At 32.3% G+C, this 25,059-nt stretch overlaps 1 protein-coding gene across 2 annotated transcripts in view; it reads right to left on the reverse strand.

The window, feature by feature from the left end:
* GRID1 (glutamate ionotropic receptor delta type subunit 1) overlaps positions 1–25,059 on the reverse strand; it is a 1,098,515-nt gene that overhangs the window by 18,203 nt on the left and 1,055,253 nt on the right. For both annotated transcript variants that reach the window (XM_031956732.1, XM_031956733.1), the window contains exon 14: positions 2,264–2,430. In XM_031956732.1, the coding sequence (XP_031812592.1) occupies positions 2,264–2,430 (167 nt within the window). The remainder of the gene's footprint in view (positions 1–2,263; positions 2,431–25,059) is intronic.

Here is a 25,059-nt window from a genome sequence, read left to right on the forward strand (position 1 = left end):
TAGAACCTGTTCAGATTAAAAAAAAAAAAGCAACAAAAAAGTCTTCTTATCTTGAAACTTCGACACATACATTATTGTCATATAAACTTGAGTAGTCAGGAAGATGAACAATTCTTTCAATGAAACAATGGTATGTTTAGAGCAGTCTTGATGAGAAACAAACCAAAACAGGAGCATTCCATTCCTGGCTACATACTATGCATTTCATAACTTAAAGAATGTTTGCTAATTATTTGATGGATTGATCCAGTAAGGGACAGAACTTTTATCGTGGACTCCTAGCATATGAGATATAGCTTATATTCATTATAAGTTCTCTGAGGACAGTATATATTACTCCTTTTGTATCTTTGGTGGCTATTATATCATAACTGCTTAATAAATTTAGGAAGTTTTCACCAGCCTCTAAAAATAATTATATACATATATCTATATATATATATATAGATATATGTATATATCTATTCATATACACACATGTATGTGTGTATACATACATATACATACATATATACAATATATATATATTCCCAGACATCTCCCCTGTTCACACTTTACATTTCAATTTAATTCAGCACTCTTTTATTAAGTACATGCCTTTGTGGTCAGAAGACCATATTTCAGTGCTACCCTTGCATTTACTTTATATGTCAGTCACCTTAGGGAAGTCACTTCAGTTCTCTAATTCTTAATTGTATCCTATTAAGGGGAGTGGGGGAGGGAATACTAAATTATCTAGCATCTTTGTTTAATTTTAAACCTGGTGCACAGTTTTTATTTTATATTAAATAGGTTAATTTTAAACATGGTGCACAGAATATTCCTCATGTCCCTAGGTCATGAATCTATTAGATTTTTTACTTCTTTATTCAATCAAAAAATTCTTCATCAACTTTACAAATGTTAGCAGAATTGGGCTCATTTGTTCTCACTGTCATCACTTTCTCACTACATTGCTAGAGCATCAGAATATGAGTGATTTCTTAGTAACTTTTCTATGTCCAGAAACATCCATCCCAGTGTTTTATACAATGGAAGTTTGCACCAAAAAAGAGTGAATTTTCTTTTTCCCAGAGTGCAGAATAGCCTTCCCGTTTAGCAGGTTGGTGTATAGATGTGTAAATGCCTACATAAGGATTTGCTACCCTCTTAGAGATGAATTAAATATAGTACCCAAAAGGAAAAAGAATAAAATCACACTTCATAGAATGTGTGTTGATAAGTAATCTATTATTGTTTCTCCTAGGGGCAGCTTGCCTGTTTGCCAAGTCAATGAGATTGTCTTATATCACTGTCATTGTATAGCCTGTTTTGTTCTTAGAGGTGTCTCAGTCCCCAGAGCTTACCAGAGATACCTCACTAGTTCTACTTCTTTTTCTTTTCATTTCTTCAAATAAATCCAAGAGGAAATCACAAATATGACAATAACAAGAATTAACCTCTTTGGCTTCCATGGTAATAAATCTTCATGTGTTTTAAGCAGGATGAAGTGCATCTAATCCTTAGATACTGAGCTGCCCTTCACTGGGTAGAGAAAATTATGGGGTTTTTTTGTTTGTTTTTTGTTTTTTTTTTCTCATGGTGCTCTTGGAAGCTACCAAAAAGTGATTGAAAAAATAATGCCTTCTAGTGCTGGAGGAATGAAGGAGTCAATAAAGATTTAGCAAGTAATATCATTAATACTTATTTCAACATGATAATCAGATTACTTATCAATCTACTAAATCCAAGAAAAAGAGATTATCTAACAAACTTGAGGCCCAATAGGGGAAAACACTGCTTAATCCATGAAGAAAAAATAGAAAAGAATGAACACTAAAGGAAAGCCAATGAACATGAAGGACATCACTGCAACTTTCCCTTAGTCTAAGCAGCTTCTAAGTATAGTAAGAATGATCTGTTTTTTTGTCTTGTATCCTTTGATCCACTTACCCTAAACCAATTAAATCCTAGAGCAAAGAGAAGGGAAAGTTAAACTATAATTTATATAATCCAATCTACAAACCAGATACATAATATTTTCATTGACTAACATCTCATAGCAGAGACAGTATGTTAAAATTCTTATTGGGTTCAATGCTTGCCATTTCAGTTTTATCAATGGTTGCAAAGCTTGTGGTTGCCTCCTCATACTATTTAACTTCATGAAACATCAACTGGAAAGAAAGTTTCAGAGAATCCCCAAACCCAAAATGCTAGCTCACCAACCACCCTTGTTATAGCATGCTGGCAAACCCTCCTCTCTCATCAATGTCCAAGTTACCTCTGGGAAAAAAGGTCCCTGTAGGGGCTGCCATGCTGAAGTGCTATGCCATAGCCCTTACTGCTGATACTGTTGCCAATGACGGTCACTGAGCAGTCATCATCTGTCAGGGCTGCATATTCCACCACCGCAACATCCCACAAAAAGGCATAATTTCCTTTCTTTGCCTGAAAAACAAAACATGAAAACATGTAGGATTGACTATCCAAGTGGAAAGACGAATAGTTCTCTATGTGCTGTGATATGATGAACATAACCAGATTCTGCCTAATGAGGAGATATCTTCAACTACCTAACCAAGGTCCTCCCTTTCATAAATGGCCTAATATTTCCTCTGTCATAGTCGGTGCCCATGTGGCTTATAACTAAAGGTAGGGCATTAGCTCTACCAGTTCTCATTTAGAGATGATACTTATGCTTTTATTGCAGTGGGGGAAGAACATAATGAGGAAATTACTCAAGAATAAATTCTATGGAAAAGGAAGGGAAAGTAGGAAAGGGGAAATTAATGTCTCCTCTAACTCCCTTTATCATATCATGTGAAAATTAACACTAACTAACACTTTAAAACAATATACATTAAGATGTTGTTGTAATGACAGTGCCTTCCAAGCCCCAAAGTATCATACAAGTGTAACTATTGTCATAATTATTTACCTTTTTTCCTATCATTTTACAACTGGAGAAATAAAGAGTTTGAATCCTGCTTATATTTCACTCTGCCTGTGTGACATAGGACATCATCTTTAATTTCTCAGATACTCACACTCCTCATTTGTGAAAGGTCTGGCTTAGATTAAATGACTGCTCTCAGTTCTGAAGCAAATAGAATATACACTCAATAGATTTGAGACCTAGAGTCAGGAAGACTTATCCTTCTGAGTTCAAATCTGGACTCAGACATTTACTAACTATATGACCCTAGGTGAGTCACTTACCCCCGTTTGCCTCAATTTCCTCTTCTATAAAATGATCTGGAGAAGGAAATGGCAAACCACTCAGAATCTCTGCCAAGAAAAGCCCATATAGGATCATGAAGAGTTGGGCACGAGAAAAAAAGGACTGAATAACAACTCAGCTCTGAATCCAGAAGCCTTTTGTAAATATTTATAAATTGCTTCAATCTTGGTAAAGAGAATTCAAAACAGGTTAAGTTGGTCTTCAAATCCTTTTCTCTTCTTTATCTTAATTTTCCCTTTTCAAGCATAGCTTTTGGTGAATCAGCTTCTTCTATCAGTCAGTCTAATATACAGGAAAAGGGCTCCTCTATCCTCTCATGGGCAGTCATGCCCAGTTGTTCCTGCCATTTCCATTTTTTTATGCCCCAAGGCCAAATTATTTATGCTTTCCAAGGTGAGAATTAGACATGAGGTATTCTGACTAAGTGATCCATGCCAAAATTATGATAATAGTAATAATAAGAATTAGTCATATGGAGTAGCATGGTACCTGTGGCCTCTTGATCTAGGGAATTCCCTGAGGAGGAAATTCATTCTACCAATATAGGTTTGTAAATTTCTCTAAAGTTTACAAGTATAAACAGAGATTCTTGAGCATTGGTTGAAGAGAGCTTGACCTTGTCGATCAATAAGTTGGGGGAGACAGGGAAAAGGGCCTGCACTTGAAAGGCATCCATCTGGGATGAATGCAAAATTCCATCTGGGATGAATATTTCTTATACTAAGTCTACTTACTTATACATTATAACATATTGGATAATAATAATAATAACAATAATATTAACAATGATATCACCGCAGGACATTTAAAAATAAAGAAGGAATAGATTGAGGACTTGTCCCCAGATTATTTTAACTTGAATTCCATCAAATATAAAATGAAAACAAAAGTAATGCACATTTATACATGATTTTAGACTTCTCAAATTATTTCCTTCACAATCCTGTTAAGCAGATTATTTAAGTTACCCCTACATACATCTTTAACCTTCCCTGCTAATACACTCCTTTTATATAAATTCAGACCATGTATTTAATATTCTTTGATTGAAAAAGATATTCTCAAAACATGGACCTTCTGAAATGGAAGCATAAGGTTTGTTATGAAAGAGGAAAACTACAGAATTTGCAAACAAAATAATTAGGATTGAATTCTAAATTTCATGGGTTAGGTGGTCTCTAAGCTTCAGCTATGTTTTTTAGTTTATATAATTTTGGGGATTCAAAATCAGAATTTGATTCTTAACAAGGATGGAGGCTATTTTTAGTATTTTGTTTTGTTGAACCATTCTAAGGTTTTCAGGGAAATCTTTTGAGTTTGACAAGTATGCCAAGTTTGAAAATGGTCTCTACATTCTTGGATAAGTCACTACCCCATCTGAGTTTCAATTTCTTCATTTATAAGGAGTTGACTCATATGGCTTATAATATCCTTTCTAATTCAAATCTATTATTTTGTGATATGACCCTAAGATCCAAGTACTTTGGTAGGGAAATGATCGCTTTGACCCACATGTGGCAATGGTAACTAATCCATTGCCAAGAATATATAAGTACTTAATAATTAGTTCATGGGTATGAGCTTCTGAAGGGAAACATATTAAGTATTGCCAGTCACCACAAAAATAGTATCTTGGCTTAACTGCCATTTTTATTATACCTAATCATAATTGCTTTTCTACTTTCTTTTCATCTTCAAGGGCAGAACTTAATGGAGAGAAGACATAGAAGTGAGAAAAATGGACAAGCAGTCTCTGAGCTTGATTTCAGGGAAGTCCATAGAGATGGCTTAAAAGTATAAACAATCAGTGACCTAAGGGAAGAACATCCCTAGAAATGGATGTCTTAATTTCATTGACTTCCATGTTCTCCATTACATTTTGAATTTTTCCATTCACATTGTTTAGACTAGTATTAACTGACTAAATTCCTACCATTACAACTGGGCTCCAATGTTGACATACTTTGAGATGCCAGCCACAGTTGGATGCAGTCCACCAGAAAAGAATAACAGCTACTTTGCTTGGCAAAATATGCAATAATTTATCTGAATAGAGAAGCATAAGGTGAAACAATTTCTTGTCCTGGATAACTTTACTTTACCATAAAGATCATGTAATGACCAGGAGATATGAGACAGATTTTAGCTCAATGTAATCAATCAAGAAAGCAAGCAAACTACAAGCATTTATTACGTGTTTACTAGGTTCTAGCATAATGCTAAATGCTTTGGGATATAAAGACAAAAGCAAAACAATTAAATATTCCCAACAGAGAAGTGAAGGATAAATTATGCAGAATGAGACTCACAATTTTGGACATGGCCATTATGGGAATTAGTTTTGCTTGAGTATGCATATTGGCTTCTGGGGTTTTGTGTTCATTATTTTTAAGTGTAAGGATGGGAGAGGGAGAAAATAAATGCTTACTATTCGAGAAAATAAAATAAAATTGAGTTAAAAATATTTTTGAAAAGAAATGTCTGGCCACTGGAGATAGCAGATTCTAACTCATTAGTAATATTCAATTCAATACTGGGTGATGAATTATTTGGGATCCTCCAAAGTGATTCTCAGTCAGGGAGAGATTGGTAGATTGGTCTAGGAGACAATAATGGAACTACATAGGAGTAGATAATGTTTTGAGATTTTTTTTTTTGCTTTTAGATTATGTAATTACTAGATTTAAAAAAAAAATATTTGCCTAGGATTAAAGTTATTCATATTTTGTTTCTTTTCTTGTTTCTAATTATTTAAGAGATATGTTCTTGGTAACTACAGTGAGACTTGCAGAACAGATGGATAGGGCAATCTACTGCAAATTCACAGGCCTCCTAGGCATGGGTTAGTTGTTTTGAAATATGTCATCACTATATATTTCTTCATCAGGAAACAAGGTTCACTGGAGAATTAATTTCCTCTGAGAAATGTCACGGATCACAACAATGGATATGGTGCCTTGACTAGAATGTTAAATTTCAAGTGGAACAATCTAGGTTCAAATCCTTTTTCTCTTTGGATGACTTATTGAATCTCTGGTGGTGACTTCAGTGTTTTCATTTGTAAAAATGAGCCCTTTGGAGTAGATTATCTTCAAATTTCCTTCTATTCTGATATTGCTGTCATCTTGCAAGGTTCCATTTCATGCCATTTCTTCAAATTCTCATGAGGTCAAATTTGGCAATCTATGTAAAATATCAAACCAAATTAACACAAGCATCTTCTAATGATTCACATATGAACATGTGAGACTACAAGAAGAAACCAAGAAAGCACTGCTAAGCATAAGAAAGTCCTAGATAAGAGCCTAAAGGGACTTAAGGTTAGAGAGAGTATCTTAATTGCTATTCTACATGCCTGTATTTTCTCTTCAATCTTTGGACTTCTTCAACTTTCCTTTAGCAGCCTTCTTCCTCTGGAGATATTGCTATCCTATGGCCCTCTCTTTGAATTGGCCAGAACCCACGTTTCAAGAGGTGCTTGAAACAAATTTAATTCAGTCCTTGATCACCTCTTTATTCTGAGGACTTTACCTCATCACCAGCAACACTTTTTATTTCACTTTTTGTATTGTCTTTTTTCATTGTAAGGCAAGATCCTTGAAGTCATGAATATAATTTTTGTTTTATTTGTACTCTCATAATGTATCACAGTCTTAACATATACTAAGTGCTTGAGAAATATTCTATTAATGCCTATCCAACTCTGTCTATCTCTATCCATCATCTCTATCTCACTATCACCATTGATGTATCATCTACCCATTAACAATAAGGATTTTCAGAGAAGGGTCTATTTAGCAAATGAATAACTCACTAAAACATTAGTGTCTGAGAACCATGACACCATTATTCATTAAAACTCTTTCTCATCTCAAATAATTTTATTTGAGCTTATCTCATTACATGTTATTTTTCCAGGAGAATATAAAATTATGGAACACATGAGCTGTTTATATCCCCAGAATCTAGCAAGTATTTGTACAGATTAAAGTCCAAATCATCAGATGTCTAACTAAATTTGAGGTAGTGTAGTAGAATGAATAGAGTGTTTGAATTTAACTTAAGAAGATTGGGGTTTTAACCCTACCTTATTCATTTACTAGCTGTGTGAGTCTTAGTCTGTCATTGAACTTCTCTGGGATTCAGTGTACCAACCTGCAAAGAGAGGAGCTTATACTAGATTACCTCTAATGTCTTCTCTAATTGTAAATAGATGGTCCTACTAATTGAATTGAAAGGAATGGAATTTGAAGTTATGTCTTATGACATAAAATAGAGGAATTATGGTGTAGACCCAACAAAAGAAGTAGCATGGTATAATATATTCTGGGCTTAGAGTCAGGTACTTCAGTTCCAACCACCACTCTGATATTAATGAGCTCTGTGGCCATGAGTAAAATGCATCTTCTTTGAGTTTCAATTCTTCATCTTCCAAATAGCATATTAATTCTTTTTTGCCTACATTAGAAGGTCATTGTATCAAAAAATCTAAGACATTTAAAACATTTAACCAATAATAGAGTTTCATATAAATTAAATGTTATTTGTTGTTATTATTATTAACAAATTCCAGAGCATGTATACTTTGTTGCCATCTTTACAATCTCACCAAGAGTAATTTAAATTGAAAAGAGAGGTACAAAGGGAAAATGTCCTCATATATTTTCCCTAAGAGTCGCAATTAAATACAATTAATATTAGTAGTAATAGTAATAGTAGTAGTAGTGGTAGTGGTGGTGGTGGTAGCTATTATAGAATATAGTTGTAGCACTGATAATAATATCTATGTGCCATGTTCTGTGATAAAACCTTTAAAATGTTCTCATTTGAGCCTCCCAAGAATCAATGGAAATAAATGACATAATTATCCTTATTTTACACTTGAGCAAATTGAGACAGAGGTTAAGTGAGTTCCCCAAAGTTACATAGTGAGATCTAAAGCTGACATTGAATTCAAGTATTCCAGAATTCAAAGAGGGGAATGGGGGGAAGGGAAGAGAGAGAGCAAATAAAAATGCCTGTAACAAAAAGCAAGGGATTTTCTAGATCCAAATAAATATGACACAAGCAATCAACTGGGAGATTCTAATTAAAGAAAACAAATTACAGCTTATAGGAATTGGTACATATGACTGGAATGAGGCTTTCAAAAATACACATCATTAAAAAAATAAGAATGAATGCAAGCTATGATAAATTATATTAATATATTTTGTAAGGAGATTTGGAAGTCATGTGATAAAGTATATTTGGATGTATTTGGACTGGAGTCAAGGAAGAAAGACACAGAGGCAATATTAACAGTGGACTTTTCTACATATTGCTTGAGCAGTAAAAAATAGAAAGGTCAAAAACAAATCATAAGCTTGCATGGAATAGACTTTCATAGTGATTGTGATGGACCTTCCTCTCTCTAGCAAAAGCAAAATAACTAATATATTCTTAACTTACTCAATGTTATTTTTTTTTCAAAAGGGAAAGCGAGAGATAGAGAAACTGCAATCTGGAACTAGATTCTCAACCTCTTGTCAAGTGTTCTCAGACTTCACACTCACATTTGATCTCATCATTGCCAAATAAAAATGCACCTTTTCTTTTTTTATCTTTTTTTAATGCTGTGCAGCATCTGCCACAATTGACCATCCTCTTCTGATGATTTCTCTATTCTCTTAAGTTTTTGTTAGTGCTCTCTCTTAGTTTTTTTCTTCATTCCTTCATGAATGCTTCTTTAAATTCTTTGGGACCTTCATATCATATCTTCAACTGTCAGAAAAATCCCAAGAATCTATCCCCTCCATTTCTCTCTACCCTCTCTTGGGGATGCTATCAGCTCTTTTGGGTTCAATCATTATCTCTGCACTACTGATTTTCATATTTATGAATTGAGCACTAGAATCTCTCCTGAGCTCCAATTTTGAAATATCTACAGAGCTTGAACATTTCCAAAATGAGGTCCTGGAAAAGTCTTACACTCAAAATATTAATGGCAGAATGTGGCATTTTCCCTCCAAAGCCACACTATTTTTCCTTGTCTCCTACCATTGCACCTTGTGAGTCACCTTCAGTTCCTTCCTCTTACACATTTGAATACAGTTAGTTGCCAAGTCATATAAATTCACCTCCTTTCATCATTGTCTTTCACTGAAATTAAGGAGCCACTGTCTTATTTCAGGTCATCATCATCTCTAGACTGGACTATTACAATAATTTTATAATGTACATGCTTTAAATATCTTCTCAATCCATTTACTCTCTCCACAACTGTCAAAGGGATTTCTCTAAAACATTTCAAAGGGACTTTCCCTATATTTCTCTCCTATTGAATAAACTTTGATGATCCCCAATTGCTTCTAGAATCAAATGCAAATACCCCAATGAGATATTTAAAGTCCACAAAAATTGAAAGCCTAATCTATCTTTCTAGGCTTACTAGTTATCATTTATCTTCATTGTTTAGGATTCAAAAAAAAAAATGGCCTTTTTGCTGTTCCTCAAATGCAAAATTCTGTTTCTCATCTTTTTGCCTTTCTACAGATCATATCCCATATTCCCATTTCTTTTCATCTCTCAGAATGTCTAATATTTTTTTTTAAATCTTAGTTTAAAGTACCAATTATTTCATGAGATCTTTATTGTTTTATCTATTAGTGCCTCTCAAAATGTTATATAATATTATAATATGTTGCTAATGTACAATATTATAATCATATATAAACAATATAATATATGTATATATATATATAATATCTACTTGAGGGTAAGCATTATTTTCTTTTAAAAAATAAAAGGTTCTGGGGCAGCTATATAGCACAGTGGATAGAGTGCTGGCCCTGAAGTCAAGAGGATCTGAGTTCAAATCCAATCTCAGATATGTAATATGTCCTAGCTATGTGACCCTGGGCAAGTCACTTAACTCCAATTGCCTCAGCAAAAAAATAAAAAAATAAAAAATACAAGTTTCTCTCTAGCATATTGCCCATAAAATAATTGGCATTTAATATATGTATGTTGATGGAATAAAAATGAAGAACTGACAATTGAAATGAAAATGATGGAACTTTTGAGGGAATATCACACTCTTGAAGTCACTTTTCATTCTTGAAAGTCATGATAAAGAAGGAGAACAAAGACGGCATTATCTAGAACCCAGCTTTATAAACTATGGATTATGAATCCATAAGGGTTCATTGGAAAATTAATATTTATTATCAGTAATTATTTGATTTGTATACCTATTTTGTAGACTCAGCATCACATAAAAATTCTTGAGTGAAAAGGTGTCATGAGTAGGAAAGTTTTAAGAAACCCTGATCTAGCATGCACCCTACATTTTAGGAGGGTGGATATGAAGGTTTTAGAGATGGGATTAAGTGAGAGTGATAAATCTAAACTTTAAAGATGAAGTCAGTTCAGGTCACAGGGAAAGTTGTTAAGAATAAAAACAACAAAACAGAGCACTTTAAATAAGAAAGACAAAGAAACAATATGGCTATATAATAATCTCATTAACCAATTTGAATTTTTGAGACATATATAGATAGAAATAAATATTGGTGACAGAACATGGACAAAAAAAAAAAAAGAGGATCATGACCTTTCAAGAATAGTATTTAAAGCTAATTCAATATAAAGGAAAGTATAAGGATAATTGACCATATCAATAATAAAACAACCAAAAAGCATGTAAATATATCAATAAATGTGGAGAAAACACTTGATGAAATACATAACACCCATTCCTATTTAAAATTCTAGAAAGCACAGAAAAAAAAGTGGAGCCTTTCTTAAAATGACACGTAGTTCTATCTAAAACCAAGAGCAAGCATTATCTGTAATGGAGATAAACTAGGTGCCTTTCCAGTAAGATCAGAAGTGAAGCAAGGATGTCCATTATCACCGCTGTTATTCCATATTGTGCTGAAAAAAAAAAGTTTGCTATATCAATAATCCAAGAAAAAGAATTGAAAGAATAAGAATAGGCAAAGATGAAAGAAAACTCTTTGAAATTTACATGATGATATATTTAGAGAATTTAAGAGAATCAATTAAAATTCTTGTTGAAACAATTAGCAACTTTTAATCAAATTATTGGATATAAAACAAATCCATATAAATCAATAGCATTTGTATATATTAGGCAGCAAAACCTAACAGGAAGAGAAAAAAAAAGAGAAATTCCACTTAAAATGACCACAATCAGTATAAAATGTTTGAAAATTTACTTGGCAAAAAAATGCACAGAAACTATATGGTTTACAAATTGCAGTTACAAAAATGTTTTCACACAATTAAAGAAAAAATTTAAGTATTGGAGAAGTATTAATTGCTTATGGGTAAAGAAAGCCAATATAAAAAAATGATGAGACTAACTAAATTACTTTACTTATTCAGTGCCATAACTAAATCATAATCAAACTATGAAAAAGGAATAATAAAACTGTCAAAGGATGATTTTTAAAATAGAAAAATAATAAAATAAATCTCAAAGGACTAAAAGAAGAATCAAAGACAAAAACATGAAGAAAAGAAGCCTAGCAATGAGGTCTTATAGTTAACTACAAAGCGATATTCATTAAAATTTTCTGGTATTAGATAAGAAACAGAATGTTGATCAATGGGACAGGTTAAGCACACAACATATAGAAATAAATGACCACTGTAACCTAGTATTTGATAAATGCAAAAACTCAAGCTTTTGGTCAAGAACTCACTATTCAACAAAAACTAGAAAGTCTGTCAGAAAGTCAACCAGCTGGAAAAAAAGAGTTCCAGAATTTTAAGGAAGAAAAGGAGTCCTTGAAAATTAGACTTGGACAAGGGAAATCAAATAAAATTAGAAGAGGCCAAGAAATTATAAACAAAATATAAAGAATGAAAGAATAAAAAAAAGAATATGGAATATCTCATAAGAAGAACTTATCTATAGCACAGATCAAGAAGAACAAACATGCTACTTGACTTTGATTACTTTAAAAAAAAAAAGAATCTTGTAACAACAGTATAAGAAATGATTAATTTAAATGAAGAAATTAAAGCCATTTCTAGTCATATGAAAAAAAAAATGCTCTAAATCACTATTGATTAGAAAACTTCAAATTAAGACAACTCTGAGATATCGTTTCACACTTCTTAAAATGGCTAAGATGACAAGAAAAGATATTGATAAATGTTGGGGGGGAATATGAGAATACTGGGACACTAATATATTGTTGGTGGAATTGTGAACTGATCCAACCATTCTGGAGAGAAATTTGAAACTATTCCCAAAGGGCTATCAAACCTTTGCCTATCAAACTGGTTTGATCCAACAGTATTTCCACTGAGTTTGTATCCCAATGATATCATAAAGGAGAGAAAGGGACTCATGTGCAAAAGTGTTTATAGCAGCCCTTTTTTGTAGTGGCAAGGAACTGGAAATTTAGTGAATGCCCATCAGTTGGGGAATGACTGAATGAATTGTGGTATATGAAACTAATGGATTTTTATTGTTCTATAAAAAATAGTCAGCAGGCTGAATTCAGCAAGACCTGTATAGACTTATATGAACTGATGCTAAGTGAAATGAGTAGAAGCAAAAGAACATTGTACACAGGAATAACAACTTGTGTTCAACTTGACTCCTTTAAACAATGACGTGATTCAGTGCAATTCCAATAGTTTTGTGATGGAGAGAGCTGGAGAGAGCCATCCACATCCAGAGAGAGGTCTATGGGCACTGAATATGGATCACAATGTATTATTCACTATTTTTGTTGTTTGCTTGCTTGTTTTTTCCTCTCTCATTTTTTTTCTTTTGATCTGATTTTTCTTGTGCTGATTGATAAATATGTAAATATATTTAGAAGAATTGTACATGTTTAACCTATATAGGATGTCTTTCGGTCTAGAGAAGGGGGAAGGGGATGAGGAAGGGAGAAACATTTGGAACACAAGGTTTTGCAAGAGTGAATGTTGAAAACTATCTCTGCATATAATTTGAAAATAAAAGGCTATTATTATAAAAAACAAAAAATATGAAATGATTAAAGAATTTACATGAAGTGTTAAGAACAAGAAGGGAAAGTAGAAATAAAAATAAATTCACTGATTACCATTTGAAAGAGCTCTTAAGAGAAAAATTCATAGGCACATCATAGCCAAATTCCCAAACCTTCAGGTTAAGGAGAAAATATTAACACCAAGAAGAAAAAAATCAAGTATGATGGATTCACAATTTGAATCATACAAGAAATAGCAGTAGGTACATTAAAAGACTTTAGATCTTGAAAAAATATTTATTGAAGATCAAGAAATGGGATTGTGCCCTAAAATATAATTTTAATCATGAATGAAAAAGGGGAAGAATGAATTGTCAGACTTTCAGAATTTTGTTTTGCAAAAAGTACTCAACTTAATAGAAAAATTGATATACAAGAACCAAGAGAAATACAAGTTAAACATCAAAGAGTAATTACAAGGGCTTTAATAGGGACAAATTGTTTATTTTTTATATGTGGAAATTGAAATCATTTGCTTAAGGTTCTTTTTAGTAATTAGGTAGTTCCAAAGAAAGATCGGGGTAGAGCTGAATATGCTGTGATTCTACAAAACAAAATTCTGTAGGAAAAGTAAAAAGAGTAATTATCTCATAATTGAGGTTTGAGAGGAAAATTTGACACTGAGGAATTGGGTAAGGGAAGAGAAATGGTAGTTCTGGAACTCTATTCACATTGGGATAGGTTAATGAGGGAGCAATACATACATATGTGTTTGTATATAGATATATGTATATGCACACATATAAGTACATGTATACATATATATTATATGTATATATGCATGTTTATATGTATGTATATATGAAACTCTTCTAAATTAGAAATAACTAAGAGAGCAATGGTATAAGGAGTAGAGGGAGGATAAGAGAATGATTTTTAGAGGGAACTTTATTCATATCAGATCTGGGTTAAAGAGAAAACAACATATACATTTAGAAAGTAACAAAAATCTTCTAAATTTATAAATAAAAAGGTGAGGGGATAGAATAAGAGGATATAAAATGGCATGGGATAAAGGGAGAACAACATATGTATTTGGAAGGTGTAAAAGATTTTTAAAATTCAGACAGAAAGAAGAGAGCAGGGGTAGGATGGGGGGAGAGCATAAGAGAAGGATTCTTGGAGAGAGTAAATTAAATAATAGGCAAGTAAAGTAATGGGTAGAATTAGAAGATTCTGGAGATATATGAATTGGGTGACAGATAGGAACAAAGAAGAGGAATAAAGAGGAATAGGAATAGGGTAAAAAGAATAAGGGAAAAAATAGGAGGGAGAAAAATGAACAACGAATAATTATAGCTTGAAATGTGTATTGGATAAATTTACCCATAAATTGAAAACAGATAGTAGATTAAAAATTTGCACTCAATAAAAATTTTAGAAAATATCATAAAAATGACAGATGCGCACAAATAAAAATCAGAACCAGAATGTTTTATATATGAAAAAGAAGGATTAATAATCATGATCTCAAAGTGAAAGCTAAAACAGATTTAATTAAAAGAGAAATATAGAGAAACTACATTATATGTCAACCATATTGGTTCAGATTATTTAACATGCTGTTTTAGAATATTTACAATAACTTGATAGCATAATATTGGAAAATTGCTGAGAAGTAGGAAATGGCAACCTGGTGAATCTAGAAAAATGTGAAAAGACTTAGACTTAGAAAGAAAAATGCTATTTACCTTCAGAGAAATAGGGACAAGTGAAAATAGACATATTACAGTTATGTATATGTATATATATTTATGTATATGATTTTAGATATCTAGGGTTTTTATATGTATATACATTTATATCTGTGTGTATATCTAGATTTCCGTATAGATGAATAGATATATCTACGCTTAATGATAACGTTCCTAGGGTCTGGGGCAGGAAGGAAAAAATAAAATTAAAAGTGCACAGCAAAGAGCAAAAGAAATTTACAAGGAAAAAAAGACAACTCTGAACATAATGTGTAGCATTTATTATATAGGATTTCTTGAACTGGAAATTTATCCTTTTATATTTTGAATTTTCTTTTATCTTTTGCTGTTCAAATGGCTTCGGTTTTTATTTTTCTTATTTTGTATTGAAGTTTAAAATGGCTTTGGTTTTTATTTTTCTTCTTTTGTATTGAAGTTTAAAATAATTTTAAACATGATTAAAAGAGATAGAATCATAATAAATAAATTGATTAACTTTGATTACATGAAATTTAATAAATCTTTGCACGAACAAAACTAATGCCATCAAAATTAGAAGAAAAACAGGAAACTGAGGGGAAAATTTATAGCAGATTTTCTGATAAAGGTCTCACTTCTCAAATATATGGGGAAATGAAGTAAGTTTGGGGGGAAAGAGCCATTTCTCAATTAATAAATGGTCAAATGATATGAATAGGCAATTTTCAGAAAAAAATAAATTTATCCATATTCATTTAAAAATGTTCTAAATCATTACAGTAAGGCAAATTAAAACAACTTTGAGATATCTCCTCTTCCTATCAGGTTGACTAACATGCTAGAAAATAAAATGACAATTTCTAGTGGGAATGTGGGAAAATTGGTACACTAATGCAATGTTGGTGAAGTCCTAAACCAGTTTACTCATTCTAAAGAACAATTTAGAACTATGCCCAAAGGGCTATAAAACTGTGTATATTCTTTGTCTCAGCAATACCACTGCTAAGCCGGTACTCTAAAGAAATCAAAAAAGAGACAGAGGCAGGGGATGAAAGTATATGTTTAAAAATATCAGTAGTTCTTTTTGTGGAAAAAATATTTTTAAATTAAATATGGGGGATAGAGTGCCATGTGCCTCAGACACTTACTAGCTGTATGATCCTGGGTAAGTCACTTAACCCTATCTGTCTCAGTTTCCTCAAATGTAAAATGATCTGGAAAAGGAAATGGCAAACCATTCCAGTTTCTTTGCCAAGAAAACCCCAGATGAATTGTGAAGAGTCAGGCTTGACTGAAACTACTTTTTAAAAAATGAAACTATTTCTGCATATCTTCATTTGTATTATTTGCATCATATTCTTTGCCTTTATAATTTCTATGGGAGCAGTTAGGATGAGGAGAACTTGGTACTTAAAATTTTAAAAAAATAATTTAAAAAAATTGTTTCCTCAGGGTTTAACTTCAAAAGAGACCCATGATGAATGTGAAGAATGGCAAAAGGTAGTGGAGACGTATTTTTAGATAAGAAAATAAAATATTAAATAAGTGATAGAACTTTTTCTTAGGGCATTTGGGAAAATGATAAGTAATGATAGTGAGAAGGCAATCACTTCATACTTCCATTTTCTTCTTTTCTAAAGAGAACAATCTTTACATGAGGATAGTAGGATGAGACTATACCAAAGATCGTTAATATGCAATTGAAATGCAAAGTAAGTTAAAAGATAAGATATGAGATCAGGATGACATTGATAAGTCCAAATCAACAGCTTTAAAAATTCCACCCTAGTTTACTGAAAGAACAGCCAGACATAATCAACTGGTCCATTGTCAGTGCCTTTAACAAGATATTCTTTAAAAGGTAATCCATACCTCTTGAAAAGGGAGAATGTTCTGGTTTTCAATGAAAAATGAAGAGAACTAAACATTGTTAGTTTTAATTTCAATTTTTATCAAAAAAAATGTATGTATGTAAATTGGAGGGATGGTTTATAAAAATTTAGAAAGGGAAATAGAAATCATTAAGAACCAATATGGCTTGATCAACTCAAATTCATGCCAGACTGTTATTATAATTTCCATTTTAGCAGATTAACTGTATTGGCAGATAAAAATGCTGTGCATATAGCCTAATTTGATTTCAGTAGACTATATCAAAAGGCCTCTACTGTTCTTGTTGTGGGAAAATAAGAGATGATTTTATTTTGTTGTTGTTGTTTTGGATCTATGATTTTGTCTATGTAGGGAACTCCTCATAAAGATAGTCCTTACACCAACACAGGAATATATATATATATATATATAATATACATATATATATAATATACATATATATATAATATACATATATATATAATATACATATATATATTCTGTAATTTATACAACCTGAGGAATTTCCTGAGATATTGAAAGAATACTTTATTTGCATAGTCATACAGCCAGTGTGTGTCATAAGAAAATTTGGGCTTTCATTCACTTTTTTCTTTGTTTTTATTTTGTTTTGTTTTGTAGTCTATGAGCAGATCAAAATGGTTATGTTATGCTGTGTATGGCAAAGATAATTTTGCAATTTGATCTGTTTTGGTAGAGAGGTCAACTTGGAGGGAAATCACCAATAGTTCACTCCCTAAACTTCTACCCTCAGTATCAATCTTTGGCCTTGTGCTATTCAATTTTCAATGCACTGGATGAAGATATAAAAAGCAATCTTGCCAAATTTGCAGAAATTATAAATCTGGTGAAGGGGGAGGAGGTCAAGAGAGGGAAAGAAATCAGTCACATATTGGAAGACAGAAATAGGATCCAGTGATCTCAATAATCCAAATTGTTGTGAAATTCTAAGAAAGTGTACTTTAATCAGGATAAATGGGAATCTCTCTGCTTGTTTAAAAAATCTTCACAAATAAAATATATAAGATGGATAGCAGATTCCAATGACGATGTCAGATCTACAAACAAAATGAGTCAACAGTTTTCCAACAGGCAATAAAAAATCCACAATACTATAATTTTGCATTGGAAAAAAAATATGCTATCCAACACTACAGGGATAGTGCTCCCCATCTTTGCTCCCATTTTTAGGCACTTCAGGTGTGTTATATTTTATTCATTTTTATATATTATATAATTTTTAGATGTCATATTTTTGAAGGCCATTTCCATGCCATGATACAAACTACAGAGTCCAACAAAACTAATGAAATTTCTGTATTTTAAAATATGAAGAAAATTTTAAGGAACTGGGGATATTTTTCAAAAAAAAAAAAAAACAATACAGATATTATAGCCATCTTCAAGTATTTAAAGGATTTTCATGTGGAAGAAAGATTAGACCCTGATATCAGAGGATATATTTAGGAATAATGGGAGGAATTAGCTCAATAGTGAATTTTAGTTTTTTATAAGCATGATATCAAAAGACAGATTGACTTAGTGACTATAGAGATGACTTCAAAACCAAGAAGACATGCATCTTCTTCTGATACTATGTCACTCTGAAGAAATCACTTAACTGCTGAGCATCCTTGGCAACTTTTTAAGATTTGAAAAGAAGGTACCAAGCTGCAAGAGGTAATGAGCTTTCTCCCGATGCAAATGAAATCACAGGTCTAGTGCCTATCCTTATCCTTGTGAAAAAAAGCTTCCTAACAATTGTTTAGTGCTATTTGACTGATTTGCCATTTTCTTCTCTATTTCATTTTATAGAGGAAGAAATTGAGGCAAATAAGGTTATGTAATTTAAGTGATTTGACCAGGATTCCTGAGTTAAGTGTTTGTGGCAGAATTTGAATTCATGAAGATGAGCCTTCATGATCCAGGCCCAGAGCTCTATTTACTGTATAACCTTTCCAAAATAGAATGTATTACTTTGAGAAAGGTAGAGTTTCTAGTGATTGAACATTTTCAAGTATATTTTAATTATAGTGTACTGGTGATTGTAGACCAAGCTTGAAGAAACTAGATGGCATGTTAGATCACTGTTGATTCTGAGATTCTGTTATAAATTGTGTTTGTAACTGAAAATCATAGCATAGATATATTTTATTGTTATTGCATGAATAGGATCCATTGGGTCCTAACCAATAAAACTCATCTTTTTTTTTGTTTTTGTTTTTTGTTTTTTTGTTTTGTTTTGTTTTGCTTTTCTGCAATGAAAAGAGTCATACCAAACTTTCCAGGAGTATGCCCCCTAATAACCAATGCTAAACACTATGACATTTCTTGTCTTTCACACCTGGAAAACACAATTTATTATTCATGCCAATAAAATTTTAGAACTCCTCAATGTTTACAAGGTAGAAATATCATGATAACATACACCTCTTTTCTTACATAGGGGAAGATGGTGACATAGATGAAAATCTCAATTTTTTCCTTCTGTTGGTATACCAATTTTTAGCTTTAAAGATTTCAAATTTAATTCCATTAATATCCCATTTCTTCTGTTAAATGTTGACTTATGACCCAGTATTTGACTTGTCTGACTTGAAGGCATTTAAATCCATATTGTAATCTAACATGACAGTCAGACAGAGCTATTTGTACAATTACAAAAGGGCATGTCAGGCTGAAATAAAATTTAAACATGGGTACACTTCCACTCTTTGAGTGATGTTCAAAGAGAAAAGCAAACAGGCCAGCTTAGACCAAGTTAAAATTAAGCTGAATCTTTAGCTACACTCTGGTTTTTACAAAATCAAATATGCTACTCTTGAATATGCTACTTTTTAAGGCTTGTACTTATGGCTTGTAGTTGGATTCAGTGAAAGATATATAAAGTTGTCACAAAAGCTCTATGAAGTTAAATGTCAATCTAAGATGATGGGGAAGGCCAGTATGTTGAAAGGACAACTAAAAAATTGCTCAACACAAATCCACTATACTAATACTTAGAAAGTTAGGGAGCTGAGGAGCAAAAGGATAGAAATTCAAGTCCATTACCCGCTGTGGGAGTCAAGTTAATTTGAACAAATTTCTGATTATTTTGCATATCATCTAAAAGTGGTAGTAGATCTAGGTGAATATACTAAGAACTCATTTGGAAATGTGATTATGTCTGGTATTTATTAGATAATCAGAGACCAAGAAGGATCTTGGGAAAGTTAATTAGTTTATAGTCTTGTATGGAAGTAAGATGATAGCCATTTTAAGTGATTCCTTAATTATCTGAATATTCAAATCCATATCATCACAACGTTTCCCAATAGGAAACATATCATCACTCTCAATAGGTTAAAACTGTGTAGCTAGAATGATTTCAACAAGTCAACAATCATTTATTAAGTGAACCAGACACTGTGCCAAGTACAAGAGAAAAACACAGTTTCTGTCCTCAGCGATCTTTTATTCTAATGGTATTCAAATTCTCTCTAGAGTTTATATTAGCTTCTAGAGAACTTTGGCCAATGATCAAGAAATTAGATATTTAAAATCAGATTTTTCCTAATCTACAAAAGCAGTTAATTTCTGTTTCCTCTAACCTGACTTTGCAAGGAGCCCTGGTGCTAGATATGCAACATTCATCTGCTGGATGTCAGAGAAATGCAGTTAAGGCTTTGCTATGAGATCTGTTACAGACAAGCATTCTGCCAGGGGTAGTAAAAGCTATCTGTTGTGAGAACAAGGAACGGCAGTCAACAGCCTGGTTTTGTTCTATCAAATTTAACAACCACTGTTAGGGGAAAAAGAATGGACAGAAAGCTGACTTAGAGGAAAATGATTCCTTCTGACAGGCAAGAAATGGTGACCCTATCTGCTGCAAACTGCTCATCACACAGAAACCTACAGACACACATACAGACACATACACACATAAACAGATTCCTTCCTACAGGACACCCTTCCTGTCACTCAAACACAGACACTAATGTAATATTAACAAGGAGAATTTGTCATACACACACACACACTCCTTTCTACAGAACAACTTTAAAGTCATACACAGAGAAAAGAATATACACAGACATATATAGACACAGTGTGTCATGCACACACACGCACACACACACACACACACACAAACTACTGGAAAAGTTTCCAAACCTATAATTAAAGGGCTTCTTTCTAGATATTTAGAAAGGATCACCAAGAATGATGAGACAAAATGGATTCGGCAAAACATTATTATAGACTGTTTTTTTTTTTTCTTTCAGTTGTGTTACTAGAGTAGATGAATGTCATAGACAGAATCTATATGGATTTCAGCAAAGAATTTAATAATCTCTTATACTTCACTTGTGGAAAAGATAGCAGGATATGGACAACCTAAATTGCAAATTTAATTTCTAACTAACTAATTTATTATTATTATTATTAAATAATTAATAATTTAATGTCTAATTATATTAAAAAATTAGTTGAATGAGTAAGTCCAAAGGATCAGTTTCAACCAAAAGGAAATTTCTAGTAGAACTAGAGATCTTCCCTTGACTTTGTTGTATTTTAATTTTTTAAATCACTTTTTTCAATAAAATATTGGGTAGAATAGAAGACACTTATCTAAGAGCCAGGGATAAAACAATGGGCAACACAATCAGCATCCAAAATGATCTCAACAATCAAATATAGTAAACTGAATGATGATGATAATAAATTGAATGTATTTAGACTTCTATCTAAAGTTTTCCTCTCATGGATTGAGATATTAAGATCCTTCTAGTTTTGCCTAAGGATATTGCTTATAGGGTCAGTCAGATTTCAAAGTCAGAAATATGCCTTCATTCATTTCATTTGGTATAAATAATATTAATGTGAATTCCTAAATCTTGATAATGCAAGTGTGGGTTAAGTTGTTTTTAAATTGCACCTGACTTTTTGTGACTCCATTTTGAGTTTTCTTGGCAGAAATATGTGAATGTTTTGCTCTTTCTTTTTCCATTTTACTTTACAGATGATGAAATTGAGGCAAAAAGGGTTAAGTGACTGGCCCAAGGTTACTGTCTCTAGACCTGGTGTTATAGTCACTTCACAACTCTGGATCACAATCAACAAAATGAAGTAGAATATGTGTCTTTTTTATTCAATAAAATACATTTATATCTTTTACCCATCCTTTACAGAATAGCATTAGTCTACTCTTTGAGGTAGCAATTTATCCTAGATAGATATTCCACCTGTAGTCAGAAAAAAAAAAAAAAACTGAATTGTGCATCACATTTACTGGATATTTATTAATAAAGGGTTCTGGAAATAAGCATTTAAGTAGCATCCACTGTGCATCAGGCATTATGCTAAGCATTTTGCAAATATTATCTCCTTTGATAATTAAAACAACCCTATCAGGTAGGTGCTGTTATTATTCCCATTTTACTGTAATTATCTCCTATGTGGTTCATCTAGGGTTCACAGCTAGAAAGTGTCTGAGGTAGATTTAAGTCCAGGTTTTCTTGAGACTAAGCATAATACTTTATCTACTGCCTGTAGATAAACTGGTTATCCTGTAGGTGAGACAAAAGGACTCTGGATTTGGAGTCAGAGTCTATAGGATCATTGAGGGGGAGGTAGAAGGAGCCTCCAAAGACTTTCAGTTTAAACCCTTTATTGACACAAGAAACCTGGCATACAGGGAAATTAATTTATTTGCCCAGGTTTACACAAGTAGTTAGTGTCAAGAGTGAGCTTTGAAGAGCCTCTAAATCACAAGGCCAGTGCTCTTTCACATATATGCTGTCTTTAGAAAATCATTTAATATCTTCAATATTCAGTTTCCTCATTGCTAAAAGAAGGAATTTGGCAAGATGAAACAAAGTCCCCTCTATCTTCAAACCTTTAATTCTGGGATGTTAAATCAGGGGTGTGGAAGGGGCTGCTGATGAATCTTATAAGGCCTGAAAAATCATTTGCTAAGGAAACTATCAGTGATGATGAGAATGAGCTGAAAGTTAGCTATGAAAGCTAGCTAGATATTATAAATATCCAAATTGCTCTTGATAGGGAAAAAAAAAAGGTTCCCTACTCCTATTAAATAATATGATTATGACACTTATACAAAGAACTTTCTTCACAACATATCTGTGTATCATATGACAAGTATCAATATCCCCAAAAAAGTCTCTGAGATTCAGAGAGAGAAGATTAATCAGAATCACATAGCAATTAAAATCAAAAACCAGAACTTTTTCAGGTTTTTTTTCTAATGCCAAACTTATTGTTTATTCCACTACATTAAGTTATATCTGTGCATAGTAGATGAATGAAATAGATGTAATGTTCCAAAAAAAATCTTAGAGTAGTTTTAGGCTGTTGAAATTAATTTATTTCAGCTTTTTAGTTAATTTAAAACTGCCCTAAGAATTTTGGACACACAGAGATTTTTGGAACATGTTCTATAGGTAATACAAATTATTAAAAAAAAAAAAACAAAACATAATACCTAGAAGGTGGGCCTAGTTAACTTTGGTAAGGGAGTGACAATTTTCAACTGGGACTAGGGAAATATGTAGCAAGTCAAGAGATGGACTCTCAGAGGAAGGGTCATGTGAGCAGGACCTAAAGGAAGATCAAAATAGAGACATAGCCCTTGGAAGCTACTTTGGCACTGGGAATAATTAACTAACTGTCCATTGTGACTGGAAAATTGAGTATAAATGGAGAAATGAGAGTTAAACCTGGTTGTATGGGCTAGAACTAGACCATGACAAGCCTGATATAATGGCCTCAGAAGTCTAGATGGGGAGCCATCATGAGCAGGAAGATTTGGAAAGAACTTTGAACTTAAAGGAAAGAAGATCTAAGTTTAAATCTCTTCACTGCTACTTTCTAATTGAGTAATCTAAAATAAGACAATCAATAGAGTTATTCCTTCCATACCATGGAGTTTAGGGGCACAAAGCCCCCATTATCTGGAAAATCTTCATAAAAGTTTTTGGCCTTCACTTTGTACCAAAGAAGAAATCTGAATTATTATGGATTTTAAAAGACAAATTAAAGAAAAATAAATGGATAGTGCATAAAGAAGAGATTCTATCAAAACACTTTTATGACATAAATATGAGACTGAAACCTAAACCAGGAAGAGTAAAAACAGAAAAAAGAAAATTTGTAACGGGCTCAAACTGAGCAGATGCACTTGGACAGCTGAGCACTTAAGGCTAATTACTTATTGGACAACACTCTATTAGCATATGCTTGGAAAATGGCCCACCCCACTATTCTGTGCTGGCTTGATCTGTTGGTGTATAGGGAGATTTGGAGGAGGAATTAGAGGGTGGAGTAAGACAAGTGAATGTGACTCCTGGCAGAGAAAGGAAGAGGAGATTCCAGTGTCCATTCCTCTCATTTCAACCAAGAATATAAAGACCAAGGATTTTTGCTTATCCTGACTCCAACTGATTCTAATGTATCCAGGGTGTTAACTCAGTCTTCTCAAAAATTAATAGAACAATTTCATTAATAAATATGGATGCGAAATTTCCAAATAAAATACTGGCTTAGTATTGCAACAATGTATTACAAAAATTATACATTATGATCAAGTGGGATTTATAGCAAGAATGGATAAGGAAAATTATTAACATAATTGGTTTTATCAATAAGATAAGTAAAAAAATATGATTATATCAATAAATGCAGAAAAACATTTTTATTAAGTTCAATACTCATTTTTACTAAACACATCAAAAATATTGGTATAAATGGATTTTTCCTTAAATTGACAAAAAGCATTTATCTAAAACTGTGAGTAAATGTTATGTGAAATGGAGATAGACAACAAGATATTGCAGTAAAATAAGATATGATTTAAAAATGTCCACTGTCACCAGTATTATTCAATATCATATCAGAAATGTTAGCAACAACAATGAGAAGAAAAAAGAAATAAAATGGATACAGAGAATGAGGTAATAAAAATGATCACTTTTTTAATACAATAAGGTGATATGCTTAGAAAATCTCAAAGACTCAACTAAAAAGTTAGTTGAAAAAAATAGTGTTAGCAAAGTAGCGGGATTTAAAGCAAATCCACATAAGTAATCAGCATTCCTATGTCACAAAACTGCAAGAAGAGAATAGTAAATAAAATACTCCATTTAAAATAACTTTAGATAAGATAAACCATCTGAGAATGCACTTACCAAAAAAAAAAACAAAAAAAACTCAGAACTATATAAACAAAATTATTTTT

The sequence above is a fragment of the Sarcophilus harrisii genome, chromosome 2, assembly GCF_902635505.1.
Source record: "Sarcophilus harrisii chromosome 2, mSarHar1.11, whole genome shotgun sequence".
Classification (NCBI taxonomy): Eukaryota; Metazoa; Chordata; class Mammalia; order Dasyuromorphia; family Dasyuridae; genus Sarcophilus; species Sarcophilus harrisii.